Source organism: Ranitomeya variabilis, chromosome 6 (genome assembly GCF_051348905.1).
Source record: "Ranitomeya variabilis isolate aRanVar5 chromosome 6, aRanVar5.hap1, whole genome shotgun sequence".
NCBI classification, from domain to species: domain Eukaryota; kingdom Metazoa; phylum Chordata; class Amphibia; order Anura; family Dendrobatidae; genus Ranitomeya; species Ranitomeya variabilis.
In genome coordinates, this window is record NC_135237.1 from 61,697,391 (window position 1) to 61,724,995 (window position 27,605).

Genomic DNA, 27,605 nt, shown 5'->3' on the forward strand with positions numbered 1-27,605 from the left:
CGCTGAAGATGGAGTGGTGCCGGAACGAGGAGCAGGTGAGTATCGGGCAGCGCTGCGCTCCCCTCCCCGTTATACTCACCTGCTCCTGGCGCGGCGCAGTCCCCGCTTCCCTGGCGCCGCAGCTTCATCCTGTATTGAGCGGTCTCCATTACCACTTATTACAGTAATAAATATGCGGCTCCACCCCTATGGGAAGTGGAGCCGCACATTCATTACTGTAATGAGTGGTACCATGTGAGCGCTCAGTACAGGAAGAAGCTGCGGCGCCGGGGAAGCAGGGACCGCGCCAGGAGTAGGTGAGTATAATTAGACAGCCCCCGCTCCCCCTCCCCTGCCGACCCATGGGTATGACTCGAGTATAAGCCGAGATTGGGGACTTTCAACCCCAAAAAATGGGCTGAAAATCTTGGCCTATACTCTAGTATATATGGTAGCTAAAAAGCATCATGAAGGATGTTTACTACAACACACAGGACAATGGGGAAGATATATTAAGCTAAATACACCAGAATTGGTGGTACAATTGCACCAAAAAACTGCAGTATATGTCTTTCAGCACATTAATAGTTTAGACACTTTTTGCTTTGTGGAAAAGGAGTGAGGCTTTGCAAAAAGCAGCATGGCTTGACATGTGACACCATGGAAGCAGTCTACAGATCAAAATCTGTCAGACACTGAGCCTCTTTAAGGTTGATTTACTGAAGCGGTCTCTAGCCAGCCTTGGACTGCATTCACACATCAGTTTACATTTTTACATCCATTGAGAACAGACGCTTTCTCTCTCACCCGGTGTTTCAACAAGTGAAGCAGGTAGACCGCCACTTACCAATGGACCAGTTCAAAATAGATGACAAATTAATGGAAAAATGGAAAATGGAGGTGTTCTGTTATTAATTTATCCCCAAAATTGTGATTGCCCAAACCTGATCCCTAAATGTGAATGAGAACAGGATACACCTCAAGTAGTGATGAGCGAATATACTCGTTACTCGAGGTTTCCCGAGCATGCTCGGGGGTCCTCCGAGTATTTTTTAGTGCTCGGAGATTGCTTTCCTCACCTCAGCTGAATGATTTACATCTCTTAGCCAGCTTGATTACATGTGGGGATTCACTAGCAACCAGGCAACCCCCACATGTACTTATGCTGGCTAACAGATGTAAATCATTCAGCTGCGGTTAAGAAAACTAAATCTCCGAGCACTAAAAAAATACTCAGAGGTCACCCGAGCGTGCCCAAGAAATCTCGAGTAACGAATATATTCGCTGATCACTAACCTCGAGTTTAACCCCTTCATGACCCAGCCTATTTTGGCCTTAATGACCTTGCCATTTTTTGCAATTCTGACCAGTGTCCCTTTATGAGGTAATAACTCAGTGACGCTTCAACGGATCCTTGTGGTTCTGAGATTGTTTTTTCGTGACATATTGGGCTTCATGTTAGTGGTAAATTTAGGTCGATAATTTCTGAGTTTATTTGTGAAAAAAACCAGAAATTTTTCACATTTTGAATTTTTATTCTGTTAAACCAGAGAGTTATGTGACACAAAATAGTTAATAAATAACATTTCCCACATGTCTACTTTACATCAGCACAATTTTGGAAGCAAATTTTTTTTTTGCTAGGAAGTTATAAGGGTTAAAATTTGACCAGTGATTTCTCATTTTTACAACAAAATTTACAAACCCATTTTTTTTAGGGACCACCTCACATTTGAAGTCAGTTTGAGGGTTCTATATGGCTGAAAATACCCAAAAGTGACACCATTCTAAAAACTGCACCCCTCAAGGTGCTCAAAACCACATTCAAGAAGTTTATTAACCCTTCAGGTGTTTCACAGCAGCAGAAGCAACATGGAGGGGAAAAATTAACATTTAACTTTTTAGTCACAAAAATGATCTTTTCGCAACAATTTTTTTATTTTCCCAAGGGTAAAAGGAGAAACTGGACCACGAATGTTGTTGTCCAATTTGTCCTGAGTACGCTGATACCTCATATGTGGGGGTAAACCACTGTTTGGGCGCACGGCAGGGCTCGGAAGGGAAGGAGCGCCATTTGACTTTTTGAATGAAAAATTGGCTCCAATCTTTAGCGGACACCATGTCGCGTTTGGAGAGCCCCCGTGTGCCTAAACATTGGAGCTCCCCCACAAGTGACCCCATTTTGGAAACTAGACCCCCCAAGGAACTTATCTAGAAGCATAGTGAGCACTTTAAACCCCCAGGTGCTTCACAAATTAATCTGTAAAAATGAAAAAGTACTTTTTTCTTCACACAAAATTTCTTTTAGCCTCAATTTTTTCATTTTCACATGGGCAACAGGATAAAATGGATCCCAAAATTTGTTAGGCAATTTCTCCTGAGTACGCCGATACCTCATATGTGGGGGTAAACCACTGTTTGGGTGCACGGCAAGGCTCGGAAGGGAAGGCGCGCCATTTGACTTTTTGAATGGAAAATTAGCTCCAATCGTTAGTGGACACCATGTCGCGTTTGGAGAGCCCCTGTGTGCCTAAACATTGGAGATACCCTACAAGTGACCCCATTTTGGAAACTAGACCCCCCAAGGAACTAATCTAGATGCATAGTGAGCACTTAAAACCCCCAGGTGCTTCACAGAAGTTTATAACGCAGAGCCATGAAAATAAAAAATTATTTTTCTTTCCTCAAAAATGATTTTTAGCCCGGAGTTTTTTATTTTCCCAAGGATAATAGGAGAAATTGGACCCCAAATGTTGTTGTCCAGTTTGTCCTGAGTACGATGATACCCCATATGTGGGGGTAAACCACTGTTTGGGCGCACGGCAGGGCTCGGAAGGGAAGGCACGCCATTTGGCTTTTTGAATGGAAAATTAGCTTCAATCGTTAGTGGACACCATGTCGCGTTTGGAGAGCCCCTGTGTGCCTAAACATTGGAGATCCCCTACAAGTGACCCCATTTTGGAAACTAGACCTCCCAAGGAACTAATCTAGATGTGTGGTGAGCACTTTGAACCCCCAAGTGCTTCACAGAAGTTTATAACGCATAGCCATGAAAATAAAAAATTATTTTTCTTTCCTCAAAAATGATTTTTTAACCCACAATTTTTTATTTTCCCAAGGGTAACAGGAGAAATTGGACCCCAAAAGTTGTTATGCAGTTTCTCCTGAGTACGCTGATACCCCATATGTGGGGGTAAACCACTGTTTTGGCACACGTTGGGGATCGGAAGGGAAGTAGTGACGTTTTGAAATGCAGACTTTAATGGAATGCTCTGCGGGCGTCACGTTGCGTTTGCAGAGCCCCTAATGTGCCTAAACAGTAGGAACTCCCCACAAGTGACCCCACTTTGGAAACTAGACCCCCATGGGAACTTATCTAGATGTGTGGTGAGCACTTTGAACCCCCAAGTGCTTCACAGAAGTTTATAACGCAGAGCCGTGAAAATAATAAATGTGTTTTCTTTCCTCAAAAATATTTTTTTAGCCCAGAATTTTTTAATTTTCCCAAGGGTAACAGGAAAAATTTGACCCCAAAAGTTGTTGTCCAGTTTCTCCTGAGTACGCTGATACCCCATATGTGGGGGTAAACCACTGTTTGGGCACATGCCGGGGCTCGGAAGGGAAGTAGTGACGATTTGGAATGCAGACTTTGATGGAATGGTCTGCGGGAATCATATTACGTTTGCAGAGCCCCTGATGTGCCTAAACAGTAGAAACCCCCCACAAGTGACCCCATTTTGGAAATTAGACCCCCCAAGGAACTTATCTAGATGTGTGGTGAGCACGTTCAACCCCCAAGTGCTTCACAGAAGTTTACAACGCAGAGCCATGAAAATAAAAAATAATTTTTCTTTCCTCAAAAAAGATGTTTTAGCAAGCAATTGTTTATTTTCACAAGGGTAACAGGAGAAATTGGACCCCAATATTTGTTGCCCAGTTTGTTGGGAGTACGCTGATACCTCATATGTGGGGGTAAACCACTGTTTGGGCGCACGTCAGGGCTCGGAAGGGAAGTAGTGACATTTGAAATGCAGACTTTGATGGAATGGTCTTCGGGCGTCACATTGCATTTGCAGAGCCCCTGATGTGCCTAAACAGTAGAAACACCCCATAAGTGACCCCATTTTGGAAACTAGACCCCCCAAAGAACTTATCTAGATGTATGGTGAGCACGTTCAACCCCCAAGTGCTTCACAGAAGTTTACAACGCAGAGCCGTGAAAATTAAAAATCATTTTTCTGTCCTCAAAAAAGATGTTTTAGAAAGCAATTTTTTTTCACAAGGGTTGTAGCAGGAGAAATTGGACCCCAATATTTGTTGCCCAGTTTGTTGTGAGTATGCTGGTACCCCATATGTGGGGGTAAACCACTGTTTGGGTGCACGTCAGGGCTTGGGAGGGAAGTAGTGACATTTGAAATGCAGACTTTGATGGAATGGTCTGCGGGCGTCACGTTGCATTTGCAGAGCCCCTGATGTGCCTAAACAGTAGAAACACCCCACAAGTGACACCATTTTGGAAACTAGACCCCAAAAGGATCTTATCTAGATGTGTGGTGAGCACTTTCAACCCCCAAGTGCTTCACATAAGTTTATAACGTAGAGCCATGAAAATAAAAAATAATTGTTCTTTCCTCAAAAATTATGTTTTAGCAAGTAATTTTTTATTTTTGCAAGGGTAACAGGAGAAATTGGACCCCAATAGTTGTTGCCCAGTTTGTCCTGAGTACGCTGGTATCCCATATGTGGGGGTAAACCACTGTTTGGGCGCACGTCGGGGCTTGGAAGGGAGGGCGCACCATTTGACTTTTTGAACGCAAGATTGGCTGGAATCAATGGTGGCGCCATGTTGCGTTTGGAGACCCCTGATGTGCCTAAACAGTGGAAACCCCTCAATTCTAACTTCAACACTAACCCCAACACACCCCTAACCCTAATCCCAACTGTAGCCATAACCCTAATCACAACCCTAACCCCAACACACCCCTAACCACAACCCTAACCCCAACACACCCGTAACCCTAAATCCAACCCTAACCCTAATCCTAACCCTAATCCCAACCCTACCCACAACTGTAACCCCAACACAACCCTAACCCTATTCTTAACCCTAACCACAAGCCTAATCTTAACCCTATTTCCAACCCTAGCCCTAATTCCAACCCTAAGGGTACCGTCTCACATAACGATTTACCAACGATCACGACCAGCGATACGACCTGGCCGTGATCGTTGGAAAGTCGTTGTGTGGTCGCTGGGGAGCTGTCACACAGACCGCTCTCCAGCGACCAACGATGCCAGGGTCCCGGGTAACCAGGGTAAACATCGGGTTACTAAGCGCAGGGCCACGCTTAGTAACCCGATGTTTACCGTGGTTACCAGCGTAAAAGTAAAAAAAAACAAACCGTACATACTCACATTTCGGTGTCCTTCAGGTCCCTTGCCGTCTGCTTCCCGCTCTGACTGAGTGCCGCCGTACAGTGAGAGCAGAGCGCAGCGGTGATGTCACTGCTGTGCTGTGCTCTCACTTTCCGGCCGGCAGACAGTCAGAGCGGGAAGCAGACGGCAAGGGACCTGAAGGACACCGAAATGTGAGTATGTACGTTTTTTTTTTTTTTACTTTTACGCTGGTAACCACGGTAAACATCGGGTTACTAAGCGCGGCCCTGCGCTTAGTAACCCGATGTTTACCCTGGTTACAAGCGAACGCATCGCTGGTTCGCTGTCACAACGATCCAGCGATGACAGCGGGAGATCCAGCGACGAAAGAAAGTTCCAAACGATCTGCTACGACGTACGATTCTCAGCAGGGTCCCTGATCGCTGCTGCGTGTCAGACACAGCGATATCGTATGGATATCTTTGGAACGTCACGGATCGTACTGTCGTAGCGATCAAAGTGCCACTGTGAGACGGTACCCTAACTCTAATTCCAACCCTAACCCTAAGGCTATGTGCCCACTTTGCAGATTCGTGTGAGATTTTTCCGCACCATTTTTGAAAAATCCGCAGGTAAAAGGCACTGCGTTTTACCTACGGATTTACAGCGAATTTCCAGTGTTTTTTTGTGCGGATTTCACCTGCGGATTCCTATTGAGGAACAGGTGTAAAACGCTGCGGAATCCGCACAAAATTGACATGCTGCGGAAAATACAACACAGCGTTTCCGCACGGTATTTTCCGCACCATGGGCACAGCGGATTTGGTTTTCCATAGGTGTACATGGTACTGTAAACCTGATGGAAAACTGCTACGAATTCGCAGCGGCCAATCTGCTGCGGATCCTAGGCCAATCCGCTGCGGATCCGCGGCCAATCCCCTGCGGATCCGCGGCCAATCCGCTGCGGATCCGCGGCAATCCGCTGCGGATTCGCAGCCAAATCCGCACTGTGTGCACATGCCCTAACCCTACCCCTAACCCTAACCCTACCACTAATTCTAACCCTAATTCTAACCCTAGTTCTAACCCTAACCCTAGTAGAAAAAAAATAAATATATATTTTATTTATTTTTATTATTGTCCCTATGGGGGTGATAAAGGGGGGTCATTGACTATTTTTTTTATTTTGATCACTGTGATAGGCTATATCGCAGTGATCAAAATACATCTGAAACGAATCTGCCAGCCGGCAGATTCGGCGGGCACAGTGCGCATGCGCCCGCCATTTTGGAAGATGGCGGCGCCCATGGAGAAGCCGGACGGACACCGGGAGGCCCAGTAAGTATGAAAGGGGGGTGATCGGATCACGGGGGGGGGGACCGGAGCACAGGGAAAGGGGACCAGAGCACGGGGGGAGCGGACAGGAGGACGGAGGAGCAGACAGGACGACTTAGGGGGGCGGACCACGTAACGGAGCACTGGGGTGGAGATCGGTGGGTGTGGGGGGGGGACAGATTAGGTTTTCCAGCCATGGCCGATGATATTGCAGCATCGGACATGGCTGGATTGTAATATTTCACCGTTTTTTGGGGTGAAATATTACAAATCGCTCTGATTGGCAGTTTCACTTTCAACAGCCAATCAGAGCGATCGTAGCCACGAGGGGGTGAAGCCACCCCCCCTGGGCTGAAGCACCACTCCCCCTGTTCCTGGAGATCGGGTGAAATTGGAGTTAACCCTTTCACCCGATCTGCAGGAGCGCGATCCCTCCATGACGCATACGCTGCGTCACAGGTCGGATTGGCACCGACTTTCATGACGCAGCGTATGCGTCAAAGGTCGGGAAGGGGTTAATGGAACAGAAGCACAGATCCATTAAATAAATGGATGTTTGAACAGTTGCAGATCAGACTCAACCATTCAAGTCTATGGAAAACCATTAAAAAAAACCACGGATGAAAAATTGAAGATGTCTGTTTTCCAGCCATCAATAGGAAAGGAAATAGGAAATTCAGACAGTTTACTGTACCAACTTCAGTTTTAAAAAAGTGGAAAAAAACGGAGGCAAAACATTTGACATGTAGAGAATATGGTATATTTTTGATGGATGTAAAAATGGAAATGAATGTGTGAGCATAGCCTTAAAATCCTCTAAATTACCAATATTACAGATAACATGCCTTATCCATTGGTATTTAGTCAGTTTGGTCCCATTGTACAAGTGGATGACAAAAACATTCACTCAAAACGATGCCTTCAGAAAAGTGTCATAGGCATTGCCAATCATTTCAGCTCTGGGCAGGAACTATTGAGCTCTGATGCTAAAAGGAAGAACACAGCTTCTTTGTATTCCAAGCATAGCCACATACCATGGCGTACAGAAGAAGTGACAGAAGTGACGTGCACGGCTAGGATCAGTGAGTTCCCTTTTTAGTTAGAATAGTTTTCTCCTCTTCTGTCTTCAGGAGCACACCGCTGTCCATCGTCCCGGCTTCCTACTTGCTGGTACATAGTGTGCTTCTGAAGATTGACAGTTTGGACCGGCGGCGTGGTTGTGCTACTGGTCTGAATTGTGCACTCTCCTATGCTGGAAGTAGAGGCAGCTTCACCTCTGTAGTATCAGAAGAGCGCAACGGAACACTGAAGATGGCCGGATTCAGCAACTGATTGCAGAGGTGGCCGGTAACTTAGCCAATGAGCAGTAAACTATAGAATAAAAAATTCGATTTTGAGAACGGAGAGGATTTTTAATAAAAGGTACACTGCAAAATAGCTTAGTTTTACAAGAAATCTGCAATTCAAACCAATTTTCATGTTACGACAATGCCTTAGACTGACTGCAATAAAGAAGAGCTCCGTGTAGTGGGCTTTGACTGCCAAAACCGGCTTTTAAGATATTTACTTTTCGTAAAAATGAGCTGCAATCTGTCAACACAACAAAACACAAAATATTTACTCTGCCTTAATTTTGGGTTGTAAAAATTATGAGATTTGTGTTATTTCTTGCATTGGCTGCTTGGGTCTATATCTCCCTAAGAACTGCTCTTTACATTTTCCCCTAAGATCCATAAATGTGGTCTTCCAAATGAAGCTAGAATTCGGCGGCGGCTGATGGCCTTCAGACTGTGCTGAAAATACTTCACTGGGTGCTGATCCATATCTACTCCAATGTGTCCCATATTGTAAATTAGCTGGAGATTATCTCAATCCAATGAAGCATCTGTGGGATGAGATGGAATGAAGCCACTCGTCAGCAAATACTGTGGATGTGGCATCTGGGGAGGATGAAAAATGCAGACGAATGCACACTCCTGTAACCACCCCGGTGTTCATCATCAGATGCAATGTAAAGTAACAGGAATCCAAAAGGGGTTTTTTTTTCTTGGGGGTGGGGAGGCAATAAGGCTCTACATACAACTATTACAGGCATCCAAGGATGGTCAGAAAAACTTTATTGAAATAGCCCTTCAGCCTGTTTACAGTATGTGAGTTTTAATTACCGTATTTGTATGTGCAGACGTGTGCCTGAAAATTGGATAATTTTTTTAATCAATTCCTTTACCTGAGATATGTGACATTCATTTATTTATTTTTTCCTTTATGGAATAGATATTTCTAACCACCACCATTGCATAAGCAAATATACCGGCACTCGTACAAAAAAAAACTCCTGATTTAACAAAGTTTCAGTCCAGATTCACAAAGTGCCATTTTTTATACTATTTAGAAAAAAAATTAAGAAGCACAATAAAAAACTTTTACACAATTTTGTCCTGCAGTGTACAACCTCAAGTACTACACCACCTCTTCATTCCTAAGACACACAACTAAGAAAAAACAAAGTAGCCTGCAAACAAAATTTCGAGGATGGTGTAGTGGATCACATATTCAAAACAAATGGCTCAAATTACGGCAAATTTTCAGTGTACTCCCTTCAATGCCACTCCATATTTATCAAATGTCGCACCTTAATTATACATTTGGTACAAATTGACCCAGCGCAGCTTTTTATGCATGACCATAAACTTCCCGGTGTTAGATAAGAGCCAAAGAGCACTGTGTCAAACGTCTCAAAGTCACTGTAAAATTTTGCTTGAGCAAATTTCAACTTTTTATGCATGTTACCTAATACACTTCCGAAGAGACGGAGACCAACGTGTCATGTGAAGAATTTTAAGCAAATTTAGACTTTTTATACAAGATAAAAATGGTTGCAATCTAATTTTGTTTTGCCTGCCTGCTGAACGCAATAATAATTATCCCCTAGTGTGATTTAAAGTATTTAAAACATTGTCCACTCAGCAACCACAACGGTCTACTCTGAAAAAGATGAGCCTGGACCAGTATAGGTTGCAAAATCATAGCAAGTGAAGTATCATTACTAATTGTGAGAAATTTATGAGCTGGATTTAGGGCTGTGGAGCAGTTTTGATTCTTAACTTCAAAAGAAAAATAGTAAATCCTATAAATTCCCAATACTGTATAACTTATTGCACATTTACTTACCCAGTAAAGTTAGTACAGTTAAGTGTGAAACTAATAATTCACCACTAAATGGGGTTGTACATGGAGAGAAGCCCAAGAAACAGGCAGTACATGCTCCCCACACAGTAAGATCACTTCCCGAAAAATATCTGTCATATTATAAAGTAAAAAATGTCTATATTAGTCTCTAACATAACAGAAATCTATGGATTGTCCAAATTAAACTAATCTTTTCTGAAAAATTGTGCAAAATATTTCTGCAATTGCCATTTCACTCCAAAGGCTTCTCTGGCAGCTCCACAGAGGAAACATATGAGCGTACAATGCTTTCAGTAAGAATCCTACTTACTCCATGAATAATGAGAATGTAAATCAGAGTAATTAATGAGAAAATTAACCGTCCTAGATGTATTATATTGCCAATTTTGTGCATCCAATCCTGCATTTCCTCCATTCTTGCTTTACATATTGTTCTGTCTCTTTGTATTTTGCTGTTGAGGGGTTACAGCAAAATTACAGCTATAAATAATTCTTCCACTTAACTATTTCGTTGAAATTAAAAACGGAAATACAAAAAGATCATTTATTATTGACAGGCATTATCTCTACATATTTTGCAATGTAAAATGTATGTTGATGGTGGCGGGTGGGTGACTGGTAGCACTTTAACTTAACTCTGTGTCGCCCTAGCTCCTTGCTTATACCCAGCTTTTGCCACAAAATCTGCCATTGCTAGCCTAGCCTAGACGCCAGCTTGTGCTCCCACGACTACTCGAACTGCCACTGTGCATTTTATTCATGGCTTCTGGTAAGAGATTTCGGCAGGTCATCTTCCACTCAACTACCTACCGATAATTCCATATTTCCAAGAATTCAATTCCCCAGTTTGCTCCCTTCTTCCCCTAAAAGGTCTACGTGGCAGCAATAGGACTCTGGTTGCAGTGGCCACGACCCCACTACCCATCCATGGTTTACAATCTGTTGTGGCTCTTGTTTCCGACGAGCAGGTCTTGGTCCTTGTGGGCCATGGTGAGCCTTTCCCATCAATGTTTCTCCATCAGGCACCCACTGAATGCTTCAGAAGACGATACAGCCAGATGACCTACTAATGCTCCTCTTAGTCCTACTTTGTTATCCTAAGAAAGGCCTCCAAACCTGTGATTTATTGGTTAAAATAACTCCAATTGCCTAGTGGTGAATAGACCTGGCTGCCTCCCATTTATTTTCCAGACTGGAAAGAATTTAACGATAGAGGTCTGAGCTTAAAAAAAAAATCTGACATTGTGGATAGTGAATAACAGCTCTCCTTTATCTACTCAGTACGTCTCCAGGCAAATCACTGTAAATCCACAGACATTAAAATTGCGTTTTCCATCCTTTACAGTTATAACAGCTTCCACTCTTCTGGGAAGGCCTTCTAAGATTTTAGAGTGTCGCTTGGGATCTTTGCCTATTCATCCAGAAGATCATTTGTGAGGTCAGACATGGATGTTAAATAAGAAACCGGGCCTACAGTCTGATCTAGCTCGTTGAGAGGCAGTCAAGTTCTTCTACATCAAACTACCTAACCATTCCTTTACGAACCTCGCTTTGTGCACTGGGGCAACAGTCATGGTGGAAGAGAAGGGCCTTCACCAAACTGTCCCCCCAAAATTGGAAGCATACAAGTGTTTAAGAAAGGTCTTTGTATGCTCAAGCATTTTGATATCCTTCCACTGAAATTAAGGGGCCAGGGGTACCTCCTGAAATGCAACCCCATAGCATTATCCCTCCTCCACCAAACTCTTATCGTTGGTTCAAGGTAGTCAGGCAGGTCATGCTCCCCTAGCATTTACCAAACCCCGATTCGTCCACCAGACTTTCAGATAGAGAGACACGAATTGTCACTCCAAAGAACATGTTTTAACAGCTACAGCGACGGCTTCATATCACTATCCTAATGCAGCTGCTTGGGCTTGGAAACCCATATTTTGTGTTTTTGTCAATACCAGAGGAGGTTCTGCACTTATCGAGTCAGCAGAACTTTGGCTACTTTTATACACTATGGAAGCAGCACCACTCTGTAAATTCATGTGGTCTTCCACTTAATGGGCGAGTTGCTGTGATTCGTAAATGCTTCCACTTCTCAATACCATCACTCAAAGTTGATGGTGAAATATTTAGGACGGAAGAAATGTCATGACCAGATTTGTTACACCAGTGACCCCTATTACAAAGCCACATTGGTATTAGTGAGCTCTCTAGCATGACCCCTTCTTTCAGTAATGTTAGAAGAAGTAGTCTCCATGGCGAGGGGTCGGATGTATACATCCACGGCAATGGGGATGAATGAAAAACACAGAATTACTAAGATGTCTATGCCAACACTTTTGTCCACTTACTATCTTTTTCGCATTCTACAATACCTCTGAATTAAACATTACTGGTGGATGGGCTCACAATTTTTGGCCAAATTTTGTGCTAAGCATCTCATGTGTTTTTTCGTAAAATTTCAAAAGCCATTATGCTAGTCACACTTCATGGATTTCACATCGACTTTTCTTAGTACAATTTAGTGCAACCTCTTTCTTTATTTGCCATGTGAGTTTTTTGGTATGCACTAGTTCAGACTAGTTCTTTTGTTTAATCAGTTTTCCACTACTTATTATGTATCTGTTTTTCTGACTTGTATACCCTGCACCTCACCATGGTGTGATTTTAATTACATCCAATCACACTTTGTTCCGACCTACCCATAAATATAGGCTTTACCAAGACATTAGCCAGAGGTAAGTGTTCACACTAGGCAGTTAGGTCAGGGACCCATCCGATCCATGAGATTACCTTGACCCTGGTGGATGGGCTCACAATTTTTGGCCAAATTTTGTGCTAAGCATCTCATGTGTTTTTTCATAAATTTCAAGAGCCATTATTCTAAACATTACTTTAGTCAGAGTAGCTACTACTTATAAGTAAGATACTAATATTTTTAATTGTACATGGGATGGGTACACATGTTGTTTCCTTGGGATAGTTTTGAGATCCCTTCCACACACTTGGTTCAGCTTCCATTTAGAGATCACTTTAGGTTAGACAGAGGTTAAATGGCTTCTAACTAAATTAGTCATTAAGGAAGGCATCAATGGCAGACCACCGGACCATGTCTTAATGGGATGCTAGAAGGCATTAGGATTTTAATAACTCACAGGTATGACAGGTACTTTGGAGCATTAGGGAGGTCAGGCTGTGCCACGAGTATAGGCTTGAGACACTTTAAGCAGTAAGTCTCGTGGGGCGTTTGGTAGGCTGCTACTATCCTCCGGAAAATGAAAAAAAAAAAAAAAAAAAAAGATTCAGACTCTGCCAAACCCCAGCAAAACTCATTTATCTTGTCGTAGGGAGCAGCAGAGCATGTACTTCCAGCTGACAGCATGGCACTTTCTCACCACACACCACTGCCCGAACTGGAACATTCTGCTCCCTATGTGGGTCTCAATCAACGGAAATACTGTGATGCTAGCACTCCTCATTAGGACTAACAGCTGTCTCCCCAGTCACACAGAGACGGCAAACTGTTTTGCATAACAATCTGCTGAAATTTCACACACAAGGAAAAAAAAATATGATGTGAAGGATGCTGGACCATGAAATGCTGATGCAGTATGATCTAAGTTGGCATCGTGTCCTAAAATTAACCGTGGGCTTACCGGAAGCGCCGAAGAAGATGCTGTCAGAATCAAACAAGATATCTGACTGGATAACAGCATGGAAAGAGATCTCCCCAAACTGTCATGTAGGATGTAAGCTACGCCCGAGGGGGAACGTCATCATGTTACCTCTTGTTATTAATACTCTCGGCTAGGAACCACTTGAAGACTTGGCACCCGTGCTGACTTATTATATGTCGCTTCTAATCTACGGTTCTGTGATAAGTCCCATTACCTCCATATTATAATATAGTGGGATTATAGAGCTAGGAAAAGTTAAAATACAGGGACTTTCTAGAATTACAGCCAAGTAAAGCAAAATCTGTACTGAATGTAGAGCATGTGGGTCAACAAGTGGAACATCTGGTCAACATTTCATTGCGTCTGTAGGAGGTCAGATGACAATCTAAGACCATGTCTTTCTGGAGAAACATTCCCCCCAAAAAGATCTAAACTTTGGATGATTTTCACATATGTACAATATAGACGAAAAAAAAAAAACAGACACCTACAGGACCCGTAATGACCTTCATTTCTAAATCCATAGGCATCAATACTGATTTGGTGCCTACCTTTCAGCTATAGCATCTCACTCATTTCTACAAGATGACGTACAGCTTTTGGCAGCTGCTCAGACATGGAAACCTATGCCATGAATTTCTTGGTGCCGTTTTGGTGTTGATGTTAATGTCAGACAAAGTTTGGACTCAACAGATATTAAATCAGCAGAACATTGAAACTTATACATTATGCAACTTAGCATTAGGTGATCCCACTAACGTTATGTGGTCTCCACTTCTTGGCCGATACGATGTGGCATCTAAAGGATTCCACTTTATCATTTCACTCACAGCTGATCATGGAAATTTTAGGAAAAAAAAAAAGAAATTTCACAAACTGACTTGTTACACTGCTGCCACACTGTTACCGGACCACTCTGGTATCAGCTCTTTAGAATGATCCACTCTTTCACAAATATCAGTAAAAGACGATGGCAGGCAAAGGGTGAATGTTATACATACGTGGCAAAGGGGCAGAATAAAAAAACTATTATATTTCTGCCACGATGTTGTCACACTAGAGTCATTCATTCACAGTTTATAGATAGATCACAATGAATTCTGACGGACCTCCTAAGTTATAATAGGGTCCAAGACCTGCGCTGTTATTGTCACCGATCGGATAGCCTTGAGTTAAGCAGATTAATACTAGAGAAAGGAGCACATGAAATCTACAACCATCTTGGGCTTCTAGCAAAATCACAGATCGACCAAATCCCTGAAACAGTTAAACTGTAACTATATCTCCTCTATATCCGCAGATGAAGCCCAAGTAGTTATCCCAATGAAGAACGAGATTAAGATTCTGTGTAAATTCCCATCAGCGGAATGAATCAAGAGTCCCTCCATAATGATTCACCGCCTTCCCATTTCCAATGGCACTTAAGGTGGATGTCATGAAAGGCACCTTATAAATGATGGGCACAAATACCTGTTCAAAGCGTAAAAGTGATCAGGGATATGCGGGTTTTGCTCGTCTATGGCAGGCAATTCCATCTCAGACAGCCACACAGATTTCAAAACGTCTCATAAAATAAATGAGTTGTGACAAAAATTCTAATGGAAAAATGAATGTTTTGCATTTAAGTGCTTGCAAGTAAAAAGCAGATGGCAAAATGGGCGAAGATATCAAATTAAGTCAAATCAAGTTAGAAAAGGAGATGGATCAAAAAGAAAAGTGGGGGAAATTAATTATTAAAGGGAAAATAAAGTGAAGAAAATGTAGCCTGCTATTGTAATCACTTCTTATGGAGCGTTTTTTTATAGAAGCCAGGATTGCTTTTTCTGGGTGTTCAATTTCATACGCAGCCCCGTGAAATATTTCTCAAGCATCTTTTCTTAGAATTCTGAATTGTGCCGATCCTCTTGTTACTCTTCCTGTAAATGTATTAGTAAGCACTCTGATACTGTCCAATCAGTGCTGACAGTGTGTTAATCGCCATCCCAATTAAAGGCCTATTCACATCTTCATAGATGGATAGTGCTTGCAAAAACAAGCACTTTTGCAATTTACTGCTTATTAAAATTTACAGTCATTCTGGAGATATTAACACTATTCTGTTCATCTGTTTACAGCTCGTTGCCTAGGAGACAGACCACTGGCTGCAGTCTAGCTTGTAAACAGTGCACTCGCTGAGGCACACTGGGATCAGGAGGTAAACAGCACACTCCAGCGATCCTGGCATTCTTTAAGAGATTGCTTACAAGCTTAAAGGGGTTGTCTGTTGTCATTTTGGATTGCCCACAAAACTACGACATGATTTACATAAAGAAAAAAACTTTTTTCTCTCTCATAGAAAGTCACTAGTATTAGTTTAGTATTGGGAAGTCTGAAGAGACTGCAATTTGAAGCAACTGTAGCATATCCGAAAAATCGGAATTACCAGTAATTCCAGAAATGGAGCCCCCTCTTGGCCAAATGCAGCATCTGGTAATGCAGTTTAATACAAATAAAGGCACAATGCAGGGACCATTTGCTAATTAAACTAGGTTTATATACAGGGAAGGCACAAGAGGAATAAAACTAAATGCCAGATTAAGGAGAACAGCGACATGTACACCAGGTAAAAAAGCAGGATTACTTACCGGTAATGCTCTTTTATTGAGTCCACGACAGCACCCACATGAGAGAGGGATCCGCCCATAGGAACAGGAAACCTACAGAAATAAAAGGGGCGGTCCGCCTCTCCTCCTCAGTTGGATTTCAGAGTACCAGAGGAACCGCCCGAGTATTAGGTCAAAATATAACAGTTTGTTTGGGTTTTTTTTTCGTCTACTATATACTTATATATAAAAATATAATTTCCTATCTCCAACCACCAATACGTGATCTGCTTATATCTACCTTAGGGAGGGTAGTGAGTGGGTGCTGTCGTGAACTCAATAAAAGAACATTACCGGTAAGTAATCCGGCTTTTTACTCTTCGCCACGACAGCACCCACATGAGAGAATTTCAGAGAACCATCACCTGGGAGGGACCACTGTGCTGAGGACAGCTCTCCCAAAGGCCAACTCCGAATAAGATGAAAGATCCAGCCTGTAGTGGTTATAAAAGGTGGATTGAGATGACCACGTTGCGGCCTTACATATAAGTTCAATTGGAATGTCCGCTCTCTCAGCCCAAGAGGATGCCACTGCTCTCGCTGAATGTGCCTTTATACCCTCCAGAGAATTTTTGCCTTTTGCAGAGTATGCCAGGTAGATTGCATCCCTAATCCAATGGGATAAGGTGCCCTTCGTGACCCCATACCCCTTTCTGTGGCCCTGAAAGGATACAAACAGAGCCCTACCAGGCCCTAGACCTATCTAAACATTTTAGGACAGCCCTCCTCACATCCAGGGTATGAAACTTCTCTTTCTCTGGAGTGGAAGGATTACTCAAGAAGGAGGGAAGAATAATCTCCTGTGACCTGTGAAACTTTGCTGCCACCTTAAGAAGGTATAACGGATGTGATTTCAGTATAATTTTGTCATGAGATGCTAACGAGAAGGGAGGATCTATTGAAAGGGCCTGGATATCGCTAATTCTTCTGGCCAAAGTTAATGCTATCAAAATAGCTGTTTTAAGAGATATGAATTTCAAGGGGACAGAGTCTAATGGCTCAAACAGGGATCCTGTTAGGGCTTCCAGAGCTAAATTTAGATCCCAGGGAGGAACTTGAGCAATATGGACCAGGTCAATGCGTTCGAATAGAGAAACCCAAGTATTTCCTGCTACATTATAACCATAAAGGGCCCCTAAGGCAGATACCTGGACCTTTAATGTATTAACAGCCAGACCCAATTCTCTACCCTTCTGCAGGAATTCTAAAATAGGTGTGATCGGAACCTCCTTAGAGAGGGTATCTGTATGGAATTCCAGGAATTTCTTCCATACTTTACTATAATTTTTGTAGAATTCATTTCTACTGTGCAGGAGTGTGTTAATTAAGCCATCTGAAAGTCCCCTTAATTTTAATAACTGCCTCTCAAGTTTCATGCCGTCAAGTGGAGACGCTCCACTTGAGGATGAAGGCATGGACCTTGAGAGAGTAGATCCGGAATCGATGGGAGGATCCACGGGTCGGTTATAGACATGGCTCGCAGCCAGGAAAGCCAAGGCCTCTTGGGCCAAAATGGTGCGATGAGGATTATCCTTGCTTTCTCTTCACTGATTTTCCTGATGACCAGAGGTAGCAATATTATCGGTGGAAAGGCATACGCCAATTTGAACTGCCAAGGAGCTTGAAGGGCATCCACTATCTCCGGATGATCTGATGTATTCAGGGAGCAAATCTCTGCACCTGCTTGTTCTCCTTTGTGGCAAAAAGAACTATATGAGGAAGACCCCATAAATCTAAGATCTTTTTCAATATATGGTGGTTGAGACACCATTCTCCTTCACGTAGCACATGATGGCTCAGAAAGTCTGCTTTTGAGTTGTCTTTCCCCCTAATATGGACCGCTGAGAGGGAAAGTAGATGGGCCTCGGCTAAACTGAAGATCTTTTCTGTGGAAGACATCAGCTTTTTTGATTGCATTCCACCTTGTCGGTTCACATATGCGACCGCCGTAGTGTTGTCCGACAGGACTCTTACATGCGAACCCCAAAGCTGCGGAAGAAAATCATGTAATGTATGACTGATTGCATTCAGCTCTTTCAAGTTTGAGGAGTCCTGCATCTCCTTTATGTTCCACTGACCCCGAGCCAGGCTGTCTCCTATATGGGCGCCCAACCATCCGGAATAGCGTCAGTGGTGATTATACTGGATGGTAACCAGGTTAAGGTGGTTAATACTTCTGCGGACAAGGTTATTACTCCCTTTAGGTGACTCTGCAGGTTTTCCTCCCTGTGGAGGACCTCATATTGCAACACCCGGGTACGGTACTGTGCCCATTGGACCGCCGGAATGCAGGAGGTAAGGGACCCTAAAAGTGACATAGCCTCTCAAGGACATCCGAGGTTTGTCTACTGCCGTTCTAACCTTAGTTTTTATCATTAATTTTTTTTTTTTATCTATGGAAGCAGGCATTTCTGATTTGTGGAATCCAGATGAAGGCCCAGGAAAGTCTGAAGGGTCTTTGGCACCAGTCTGGATTTTTCGAAATTGATAATCCATCCCAACGCCTGTAGAGACGAAATTACGTGAGCAAGGCGGTTACTACATTGGGAGGTCGAGTTTCCAACTACCAGAAAATCATCTAAATAAGGTATAATCAACATATCCTGCTGGCGCAAGAAGGAAATCACCTCCAATATTACTTTCCTGAGTACCCGAGGTGCCATGGAGAGGCAGAAGGGTATTGCTGCGAACTGGAAATCTCAGACTCTCCCTGCCAGGATCAATGCCACCCTGAGATACCGCTGGTATTTGGCATGTATAGGAAGATGATAATACGCATCTTTTAGATCCAATCCAGCCATCATACATCTAGGAAATAAAAGTATGCTAGTAGAACTAATTGACTCCATTTTGAATTTATGATTAAAAAGAAAGGTGTTTAACTTCATTAAATTTATAATGGTCCTAAAGGACCCATCCGGTTTAGAGACCAGGAACAAAGGGGAATAAAATCCCCTTCCTTCCTGACCCACCGGAACTTCTACCAGGACGTTTTTGGACACCAAGTTTAGAATTTCCAATTCAAGAGCCATTTGTTGTTCCGGTGCTTTAAGAGATGTTAAAATGAAAGACTCATGAGGAATTTGAAGGAATTCCAATTCTAATCCAAACTTTACTACGTTCCAGACCCAAGTACTAGCTCTTATTTCCTTCCATCTTTGGTGGAAATTTTTTTAGTCTGCCTCCTACTGGAGGGTCTGGGCTATCGGAACCTGCTACCTTTCTGGGAAGACTGTCCTTTGAACATAGTCCCTCTTTGTTTGCCCTCCTTTGTTGCCCAACGGTCTTGGCTTCCAGACGTTTTCTTTTTATTAAAAGAAAGTCTCTTAAACACTCTCCTATAAAACGGAAGAGACTGATTAGGGAACCCCTTTTTTCTTTCATTCGCTTTGGTGAGCATCTCATCTAGTATACTTCCGAAGAGAAACTCACCCTGACACGGGATTGCACAAAGTTTCATTTTTGAGTGCGTATTTCCCTTAAAGCTCTTAAGCGACAGAGTGTGTCTGGCGGCATTAACTAGACCAGCTGATCTGGCGGCTAAGCGCAATGAATCCGCTGATGCATCCGCTAGGAATGCATCCGCTCCTCTTATTAATGGAATAGTGGAGGATAACAATTCCTCCCGGGGTACTTTCTGCTCAATCTGTTGTTCAAGCTGGTCTATCCATACCAGCATTGATCTTGCGGTACAAGTGCTGGATATGGCTGGTTTAAATATCCCAGTAAAGGCTTCCCACGCTCTTTTAAGAGAGGTCTCCGCTTTACGATCAAGCAGGTCAGATAAAACCCCTGCATCCTCCATAGGCTCACACACAAGTCCCAGCGAGTTCGAAAGTTAGAAGAGAAGTCACGTGACCCAGACGAGGACCAGAGCAGAACAGGAAACAGGAGAGGACAGCGATCGGTGAGAATATTAACAAACATTTACCAGTTTTAGGTTATATAAAAAAAGATCAGGAGTGTTTCTTTAACTGGTATCTTAAAACACACACACACACACACACACACACACACATTTAGGCAATAAAAAAAACACAGATTGGGAGTGCTTCTTTAATCTCGTTTACTTTTATCATTCATTTCTGCCTTTAGACTCAGTTGAACCTTTCGATTTCAGTGGGAACACTTGCCAATCTAATATTTATGGGAACAGTCTGACAACAAGTGCTTGCTCTGGGGGGGGTTCCTGCATGTTGGACTTAAAGGGGTATTCTGGTGAGCTAAAATGTATTTTAATCTAAATTTTGTCTAAACTATAAAGGCTCATACCCCACTGCCACTTCCGATATGTAACTTTACGAGAGTTGCTCCCTTCTTAGACACTACCTCAGATATCAGAAGGCATTGCTGGCGTCCTCCAGCTTATTATGCAAGCTAGGCTCCTGACCAAAACTCATCACAGTCTGTGTGATGCCACACGGTAGAAAGAAAGAAATGGACCATCTCTACCAGACTTCTATGGGAGAAAGTTGTAGACGTTCTTAGTGATCAGTTCAGAGGTCACTGCATCGGGAAGGAAAGGAGGCGAGCTGTGATGCCACCTACTGTGCATAGTGAGACATTGTGTAATCTTTCCTTGTAATCCAGTCTGGTAATGATGAGCCGACACCTGAGTTCTGTGCAGAACAGATGTGTCCGTCTAATATTAGGGTCAGAGTAAAAAATGGCAAATTTCAGGACTTTTTATTGTAATAAGAACAGTGATATGGAAAATTAAAAATCACTAAATATTCTCCAAAAACCGTGACCAGATCCTAAAACTGATTAAACCTCTTAAACACCATATATATACCCTAAAGATACGTCATATGGTCACAGAGATTTTGAGTGAAAGTGAGAGAGGTGTTATGTCTATACTATGTTGCAAATTTCTTGATTATGTAGCATACCAAGGACAAAGAAACATCAAGATCTCTGGAGATGAACTTGTGACCTTGAGATTGTTGATTTTTTTTTTTAACAATTTTGGTTCTCAAGTCTTCAGATAGTTCTCTTCTCCGCCTTCTGTTCTCCATACTTAGTGTGACACACACAGACACACATTGCAAAAGATTTGCTTCTGTGCAAATGGAACAGACAACAAATAGAAATGATAGGCAATTAGCAACACAACCCTTGTAAAGAAGTGGTTCTGTAAGGGGTGACCACAGACCATTTCTCTCTTCTCATCCTTTTTGGCTGTTTTTGTTACTTTAGAATTTTGTCATTACTCTCACCCCTAAACGTTCTGTACAGTAGAATGAGGCGGTGTCTACAACCCACAGAAGTTGCTCAGGGAGTGCAGCTCATCCAGGATAGCACATCAATGCGAGCAGTGGCAAGAAGGGTAGCTGTGTCTGTCAGCAGTGTCCAGAGCATGAAGCAGATACCAGGAAACAGGATACTATACCAGGAGATGTGGAGGGGGCTGTAGGAGGGCAACAATCCAGCAGTAGGAGGGCAACAACCCAGCAGCAGCACTGCTACCTTCTCCTTTGTGCAAGAAGGAACAAGTGGAGCAGTGCCAGAGCCCTGCAACATGACCTCCAGCAGGCCACTAACATCCATGTGTCTGTTCAAACTGTCAGAAACAGAGTCCATGAGGGTGATATGAGGGCCCGACATCCACACTGAGTACATGTGACAGAGTCTGAAGACGTCATGGAGAGCGATCTGCTGCCTGCAACATTCTTCAGCATGACCGGTTAGGCAGTGGGTCAGTAATGGTGTGGGGTGGCATTTCTTTGGAGGGCCGCACAGCCCTCCATGTGCTCGCCACAGAGGTAGCCTGACTGCTATTAGGTACCAAGATGAGATCCTCAGATCCCTTGTGAGATCATATGCAGGTGCACTGGGCCCTGGGTTCCTTCTGATGCACGATAATGCCAGACCTCATGTGGCTGAAGTGTGTCAGCAGTTCCTGCATGATGAAAGCATTGATGCTATGGACTGGCCCGCCCGTTCCCCAAACCTGAATCTAAAGGCCCCGTCTCACATAGCGATTTACCAACGATCACGACCAGCGATACGACCTGGCCGTGATCGTTGGTAAGTCGTTGTGTGGTCGCTGGGGAGCTGTCACACAGATAGCTCTCTCCAGCGACCAACGATCAGGGGAACGACTTCGGCATCGTTGAAACTGTCTTCAACGATGCCGAAGTCCCCCTGCAGCACCCGGGTAACCAGGGTAAACATCGGGTTACTAAGCGCAGGGCCGCGCTTAGTAACCCGATGTTTACCCTGGTTACCAAAAAAAACAAACAGTACATACTCGCCTTTCGGTGTCCATCAGGTCCCTTGCCGTCTGCTTCCTGCTCTGACTGAGCCGCCGTACAGTGAGAGCAGAGCGCAGCGGTGACGTCACTGCTGTGCTGCGCTCTCACTGTACGGCGGCACTCAGAGCAGGAAGCAGACGGCAAGGGACCTGACGGACATCAGATGGTGAGTATGTAGTGTTTTTTTTTTTTTTTACATTTACGCTGGTAACCAGGGTAAACATCGGGTTACTAAGCGCGGCCCTGCAGGGCTCACAGCAGGGGCCTGATCGCTGGTACGTGTCACACATAGCGAGATCGCTACTGAGGTCGCTGTTGCGTCACAAAACTAGTGACTCAGCAGCGATCTCGCTAGCGATCTCGCTATGTGAGACGGGGCCTTAACAGAACACATCTGGGACATCATATCTCATACAATCCACCAAAGTCAAGTTGCACCACAGATCAGGAGTTGATTGATGCTTTAATCCAGGTTAGGGAGGAGATCCCTCAAGAAAACATCCACCGCCTCATCAGGAGCATGCCCTTCCATTGTAGGGATGTCATACAGGCACGTGGAGGCCACCCACACTACTGAGAATCATTTTCTTGTCTTGAGGCATTTCCACTGAAGTTGGATCAGCCTGTAATTTGAGTTTCCACTTTGATTTTGAGAATCATTCCAACTCCAGACCACCATGGGATATTAGCTGTGATTTACATTGATCATTTTTATGTTTTATTGTGCTCAGCGCATTCCACTATGTAATGAATAAAGATTTGCAACTGAAATATTCCATTCAGTGATATCTAGGATGTGGGATTTTAGGGTTTCCTTCATTATTTTGAGCACCATTCACTTAATGAATCAAAAAAAGAACAATTTGTCCAGTTATGAAAACAAGCAATCATATGGCTGTGTCAATGCAAAAAGAAAATATGAAATGATTGCTTTTGGAGTAAAGAAACAAAAAGGAAGGTGCAAAAAAAGGGGGGAAAACCCACATGAAAAGCTTAAGGAAATAGGACATTTCCTGGCGACACTTTCCCTTTAAGCTTGAACTTCAGACTTTCAACAAAGACGTAGGACTTTTAGAAATGGAAAAAAAATGTTTTTGTAGATTTCAACAAAATAAACCCCAGCCGAAGCCTGTGTGTACTGGATTTGTGGAATATGGGCGAGATTTGTCTCACAGCTCTGCAGACTAAAAATAACAAAGCTAAATGGCGTAACCTTTGACTCCGAATACTCCGGCGCCTTGTAAACCATCGGAGCCTTCTCGCACCTTGATCCCTCCTAAACCCACAAACCCGTTTGTTTTCATTAATAGGTGTAAATAAGGCGAGTCTTCCCAAAGCGGAGGAAGCGTGCGTCTCCCTTAGTATTACAGATATATGAAATCTCTAGACCCAGTACGAGGCCGAGCTCCTAGTGAAAGTCTTATAGCGCCATCTGCTGGAACAGAAGAAAAAACACACAAAAAAATAAATAAATAAAAAAATCTGACAATTTTTGTCCTTGCAAAGTCATAAATATTTGCTCATTATTTTAATGGAGCCATTATATTCTTATTTTTCTTTTTTTATTTAAAGACTTGCTGCCTCAGTAAACAATGTGCCGGCTCATATATTAATAGTCTAGTTAATGGGCCAACGCAGGACAGATTGAAGGCTTGTTAAAAATTTGTGCATACGTCCGCAGCGTGCCGCCGTGGCTCGGGTCTTATCGCACAGCTGCAGACACTCTTAAGAAAAGCTCTTTATTAAGATATAGTAGCAATGAAATTATGAAAAGGCAAGCCGAGCATTCACACAGGCCATACAAGTCATATTTCAGCTGCAAATCTCCATTCAGATAGCCCACTCCAGCTCACAAGTATTACTCAGGCCCGGGTAATAAGCTTAGGGACTTAGAAATTGGAATCTCTACAGGACAGTTTTACATCTAAATGTATTACAGAGTGAAATAAAGTCCATAGGTGGGTTCTGGGGAAGTGGCTTAATGTACATGAAAAGGTATACGGAAATGGCGGAGATTAGAAGGAAAAAAAGAAGGTTTTTTAGGATCAACTGGAAAGGTCACACAGAGGGAAAAAGAGAAGTCTACAGTATATGGACAGAAGATAGCCACTCGTCTGCAGAGGACAATATGTTTAACAGGGATCTATTGTTTTTATTGTTACAATTCAGGCTATTGAATTTATTTTATTTATTTTTTTTAAATGATTTTTTTATACAACTCATGCATTTATAAATGGCGTCATTGGAGAATTTGCTATAAATCATGATCACCCACGAAGCTTACGGTATAGAGGAGCTGGGTGCCTTCATTGCATTGGACGCAAATCACGCTTGCTTCAGTCTAACGGAAAGTTGCATTTGTAGATTTCTAGATATTTGGCTTTTCCCTACAGTTATGTCCCATTTAGACCACACCAGGAAACTCTCATTCCCGACTATCAGCAAGTCATGCCAGGCCGGCAACCACCTGACAAATGAGCGGACTGCTCGCTTATTCGGCCTGATCATTTTTTAGCCTGCTTATATATATCTTGAGGGGGGGGAGGAACCTTCTGGAGGCGGGTGCCGGCCGTGGCGCATGGCCACGTATTGCAGGAAGCAGAACGCCACAAAATGCCAATGACATTCTTAACCCAGAGGTCTGATTAACAAGGACCAAAAACACAGTTTATATAGGAAAGATATATCTTTGTACCGTGTTAGCCAGTAGATAGAAAAATATTTAGAATTGAGAGTCCTCAGTGGTTGATACCCTTTAGCTATTAAAAGGTATCAACCACTGAGGACTCTCAATACTAAATATTTTTCTGAAAACATAGTTAGCGTTCAAAACGCGTTGGGATTTTATGGTGTCACCAACCCTTACACTACACACATTTATATTTTTTCAAAGCGATTGCTTTTTTTGTGTTTTTTTCTTTTTTTTAAGGATCAAAATAAAAATATAGTTCTATTGATCATCATGATTGGGAGCTGAATAGCTTTCTTCTTGCATAAAGTACATAGCGAATGTTTGGGAAAGGGGATCACTCCTGGAAAGTCGCAAGTGCGATTCTTTCCTTGCCTCCGCTACAGTCAGCCCCTATGCAGCCCACTCTGTAAAATGAGCCGTCCTCACTTCCACTGATCGGCGATGGGTGCAATATAAGTGTACACACTTCACTGCTTTCATATGCAACATTGCCTGCTGTTTTCTAGCTCCATTATGGAGAATATATGTATCTTGCAGCTTCTGACTGGCCAGGATTGAGAGGTTACATCACAACATCTCAATGCAAGTCTGAGAGTCAGAACGAGGTCAGAATGAAGCTCACATGGATTTGGACTGTAAAGTGACCTCCATGCTTCTCCATGAAACACTGGAGCTGCCGGCAAGTCACTTTTTGCCAGAGACCAAAAGGAGCGACGCTGGAAACGGATGAAGGTGGTGGCAGGTGAGTATCAGACAGTGGGCAGGGAACTTACATTCAAAGCACCACTCCAGCTGTGTAATAAAAAAAACAACAACACTGGAGTGGTGCTTTAAATGATGCCGCATCCTTGCGTTTTTTTCGCTTAGCTGGAGTTGTAATGCGGCTGGCACTACATTTGGGGCAACTACACCACCAGTTTCTTGTAACACAGCTAGGGTCTTCTATCCAAACACGCCCCAGCCCAAATGGAACAATGCGTGAAAAGGACTATGTATTACACGGGAGAGGAGTTCACTGGTGCGTCTGCACCGAAATCGGGTATACTGATCACATGCAATGCGCAAGCACCTGCTGGCACAGGACTGATCTCCCGGACGATCCCCAGATTATCACTCATCTCTGGTTTTAATATGGACGTGTCTTTACATCAGGTAGTTGGTTTAGTGGCTCCAAACCAATCAGACAGGATGCCATTAAAGGGAACCTGTCACCCCTAAAATCGAGGGTGAGGTAACCCCACCGTCATCAGGAGCTTATCTACAGCCTTCTGTAATGCTGTAGATAAGCCCCCGATGTATCCTAAAAGATGAGAAAAAGAGGTCAGATTATACTCACCCAGGGGCGGTCCTGCTGCTGGTCCGGTCCGATGGGTGTCGCGGTCCGGTCCGGCGCCTCCTATCTTCATCAGATGACGTCTTCTTATGGTCTTCACGCTGCAGCTTCACTGCAGTGCGCAGGCGCTGGGCCTCTCTGTCCTTTCCCGGCGCCTGCGCACTGCAGTACTTTGATCTGCCCTCAACAGGGAAGACAAAGTACGCCTGGGCCGGAGCGTGAGGACAAGAAGAGGACGTCATCTGATGAAGATAGGAGGTGCCGGACCACGACGCCCACCGGATCGGACCGCCCGCCCCTGGGGGAGTATAATCTAACCTCTTTTTCTCATCTTTTAGGATACATCGGGGGCTTATCTACAGCATTACAGAATGCTGTAGATAAGCCCCTGATGCTGGTGGGCTTAGCTCATCTTCGATTTTGGGAGTGACAGGTTCCCTTTAAGTCAACGTGCTAGATGCAAGACCAAAGAAGAAGGATTTTTGTTGAGAGGCCGTAAATTTTGGATAATATTTTTAATGCCACGATTAATTACACATGCTAGTCTGCGGTATCCAACTGTTTTGTACTTACTCAGTGTGGCCCTGGAAAACATTCACAGAATGTATTGAAGGGTCTCTAAAATCCCACAGCCGGAAAGTTGTGTCACGGGAAGACGTCACTACAAGACGCTGGGTGGGATGTGTGCAGCAGTGGGTTAACTCCTGGTCATGACCTGAAAAGAGAAACCACATTGCTTACACTACCATAAAGGAAAACACATAGTGAAGTGTGAGATACTCGGGACTAAGGAACGCAATATCAGATTGTGGGCTACCATCACCCCCACAATCAGTACACAACCGGCGCTGCGATCACAAGTAACTGACAGTGCATGAAGCCAGGACAGCGCCGCTTTTATAATGATAAAATAGGATGAAAGAATAGGAGGAGATTTGCTTAGCTATTTTGTTGTGGGAGTAATTTTCTATGCCAAGCGTTCCTTAAAAGCCCAACCACAGCATTTTGGGTTTCATCTGTATCCCTTTTTTTAGGGATCACGTACGGGAGAGTAATGCATGTAGTTACAAGGGGGAATACCCCTTTATGGATAGATACAGTATTCTATACCTGAAATCCCCCTAAAAGGTTACG

At 43.5% G+C, this 27,605-nt stretch overlaps 1 protein-coding gene across 2 annotated transcripts in view; it reads right to left on the reverse strand.

Moving 5' to 3' along the window:
- Positions 1-27,605, reverse strand: part of WDR37 (WD repeat domain 37) — a 160,088-nt gene that overhangs the window by 24,180 nt on the left and 108,303 nt on the right. For both annotated transcript variants that reach the window (XM_077268541.1, XM_077268540.1), the window contains exon 12: positions 27,045-27,186. In XM_077268541.1, the coding sequence (XP_077124656.1) occupies positions 27,045-27,186 (142 nt within the window). The remainder of the gene's footprint in view (positions 1-27,044; positions 27,187-27,605) is intronic.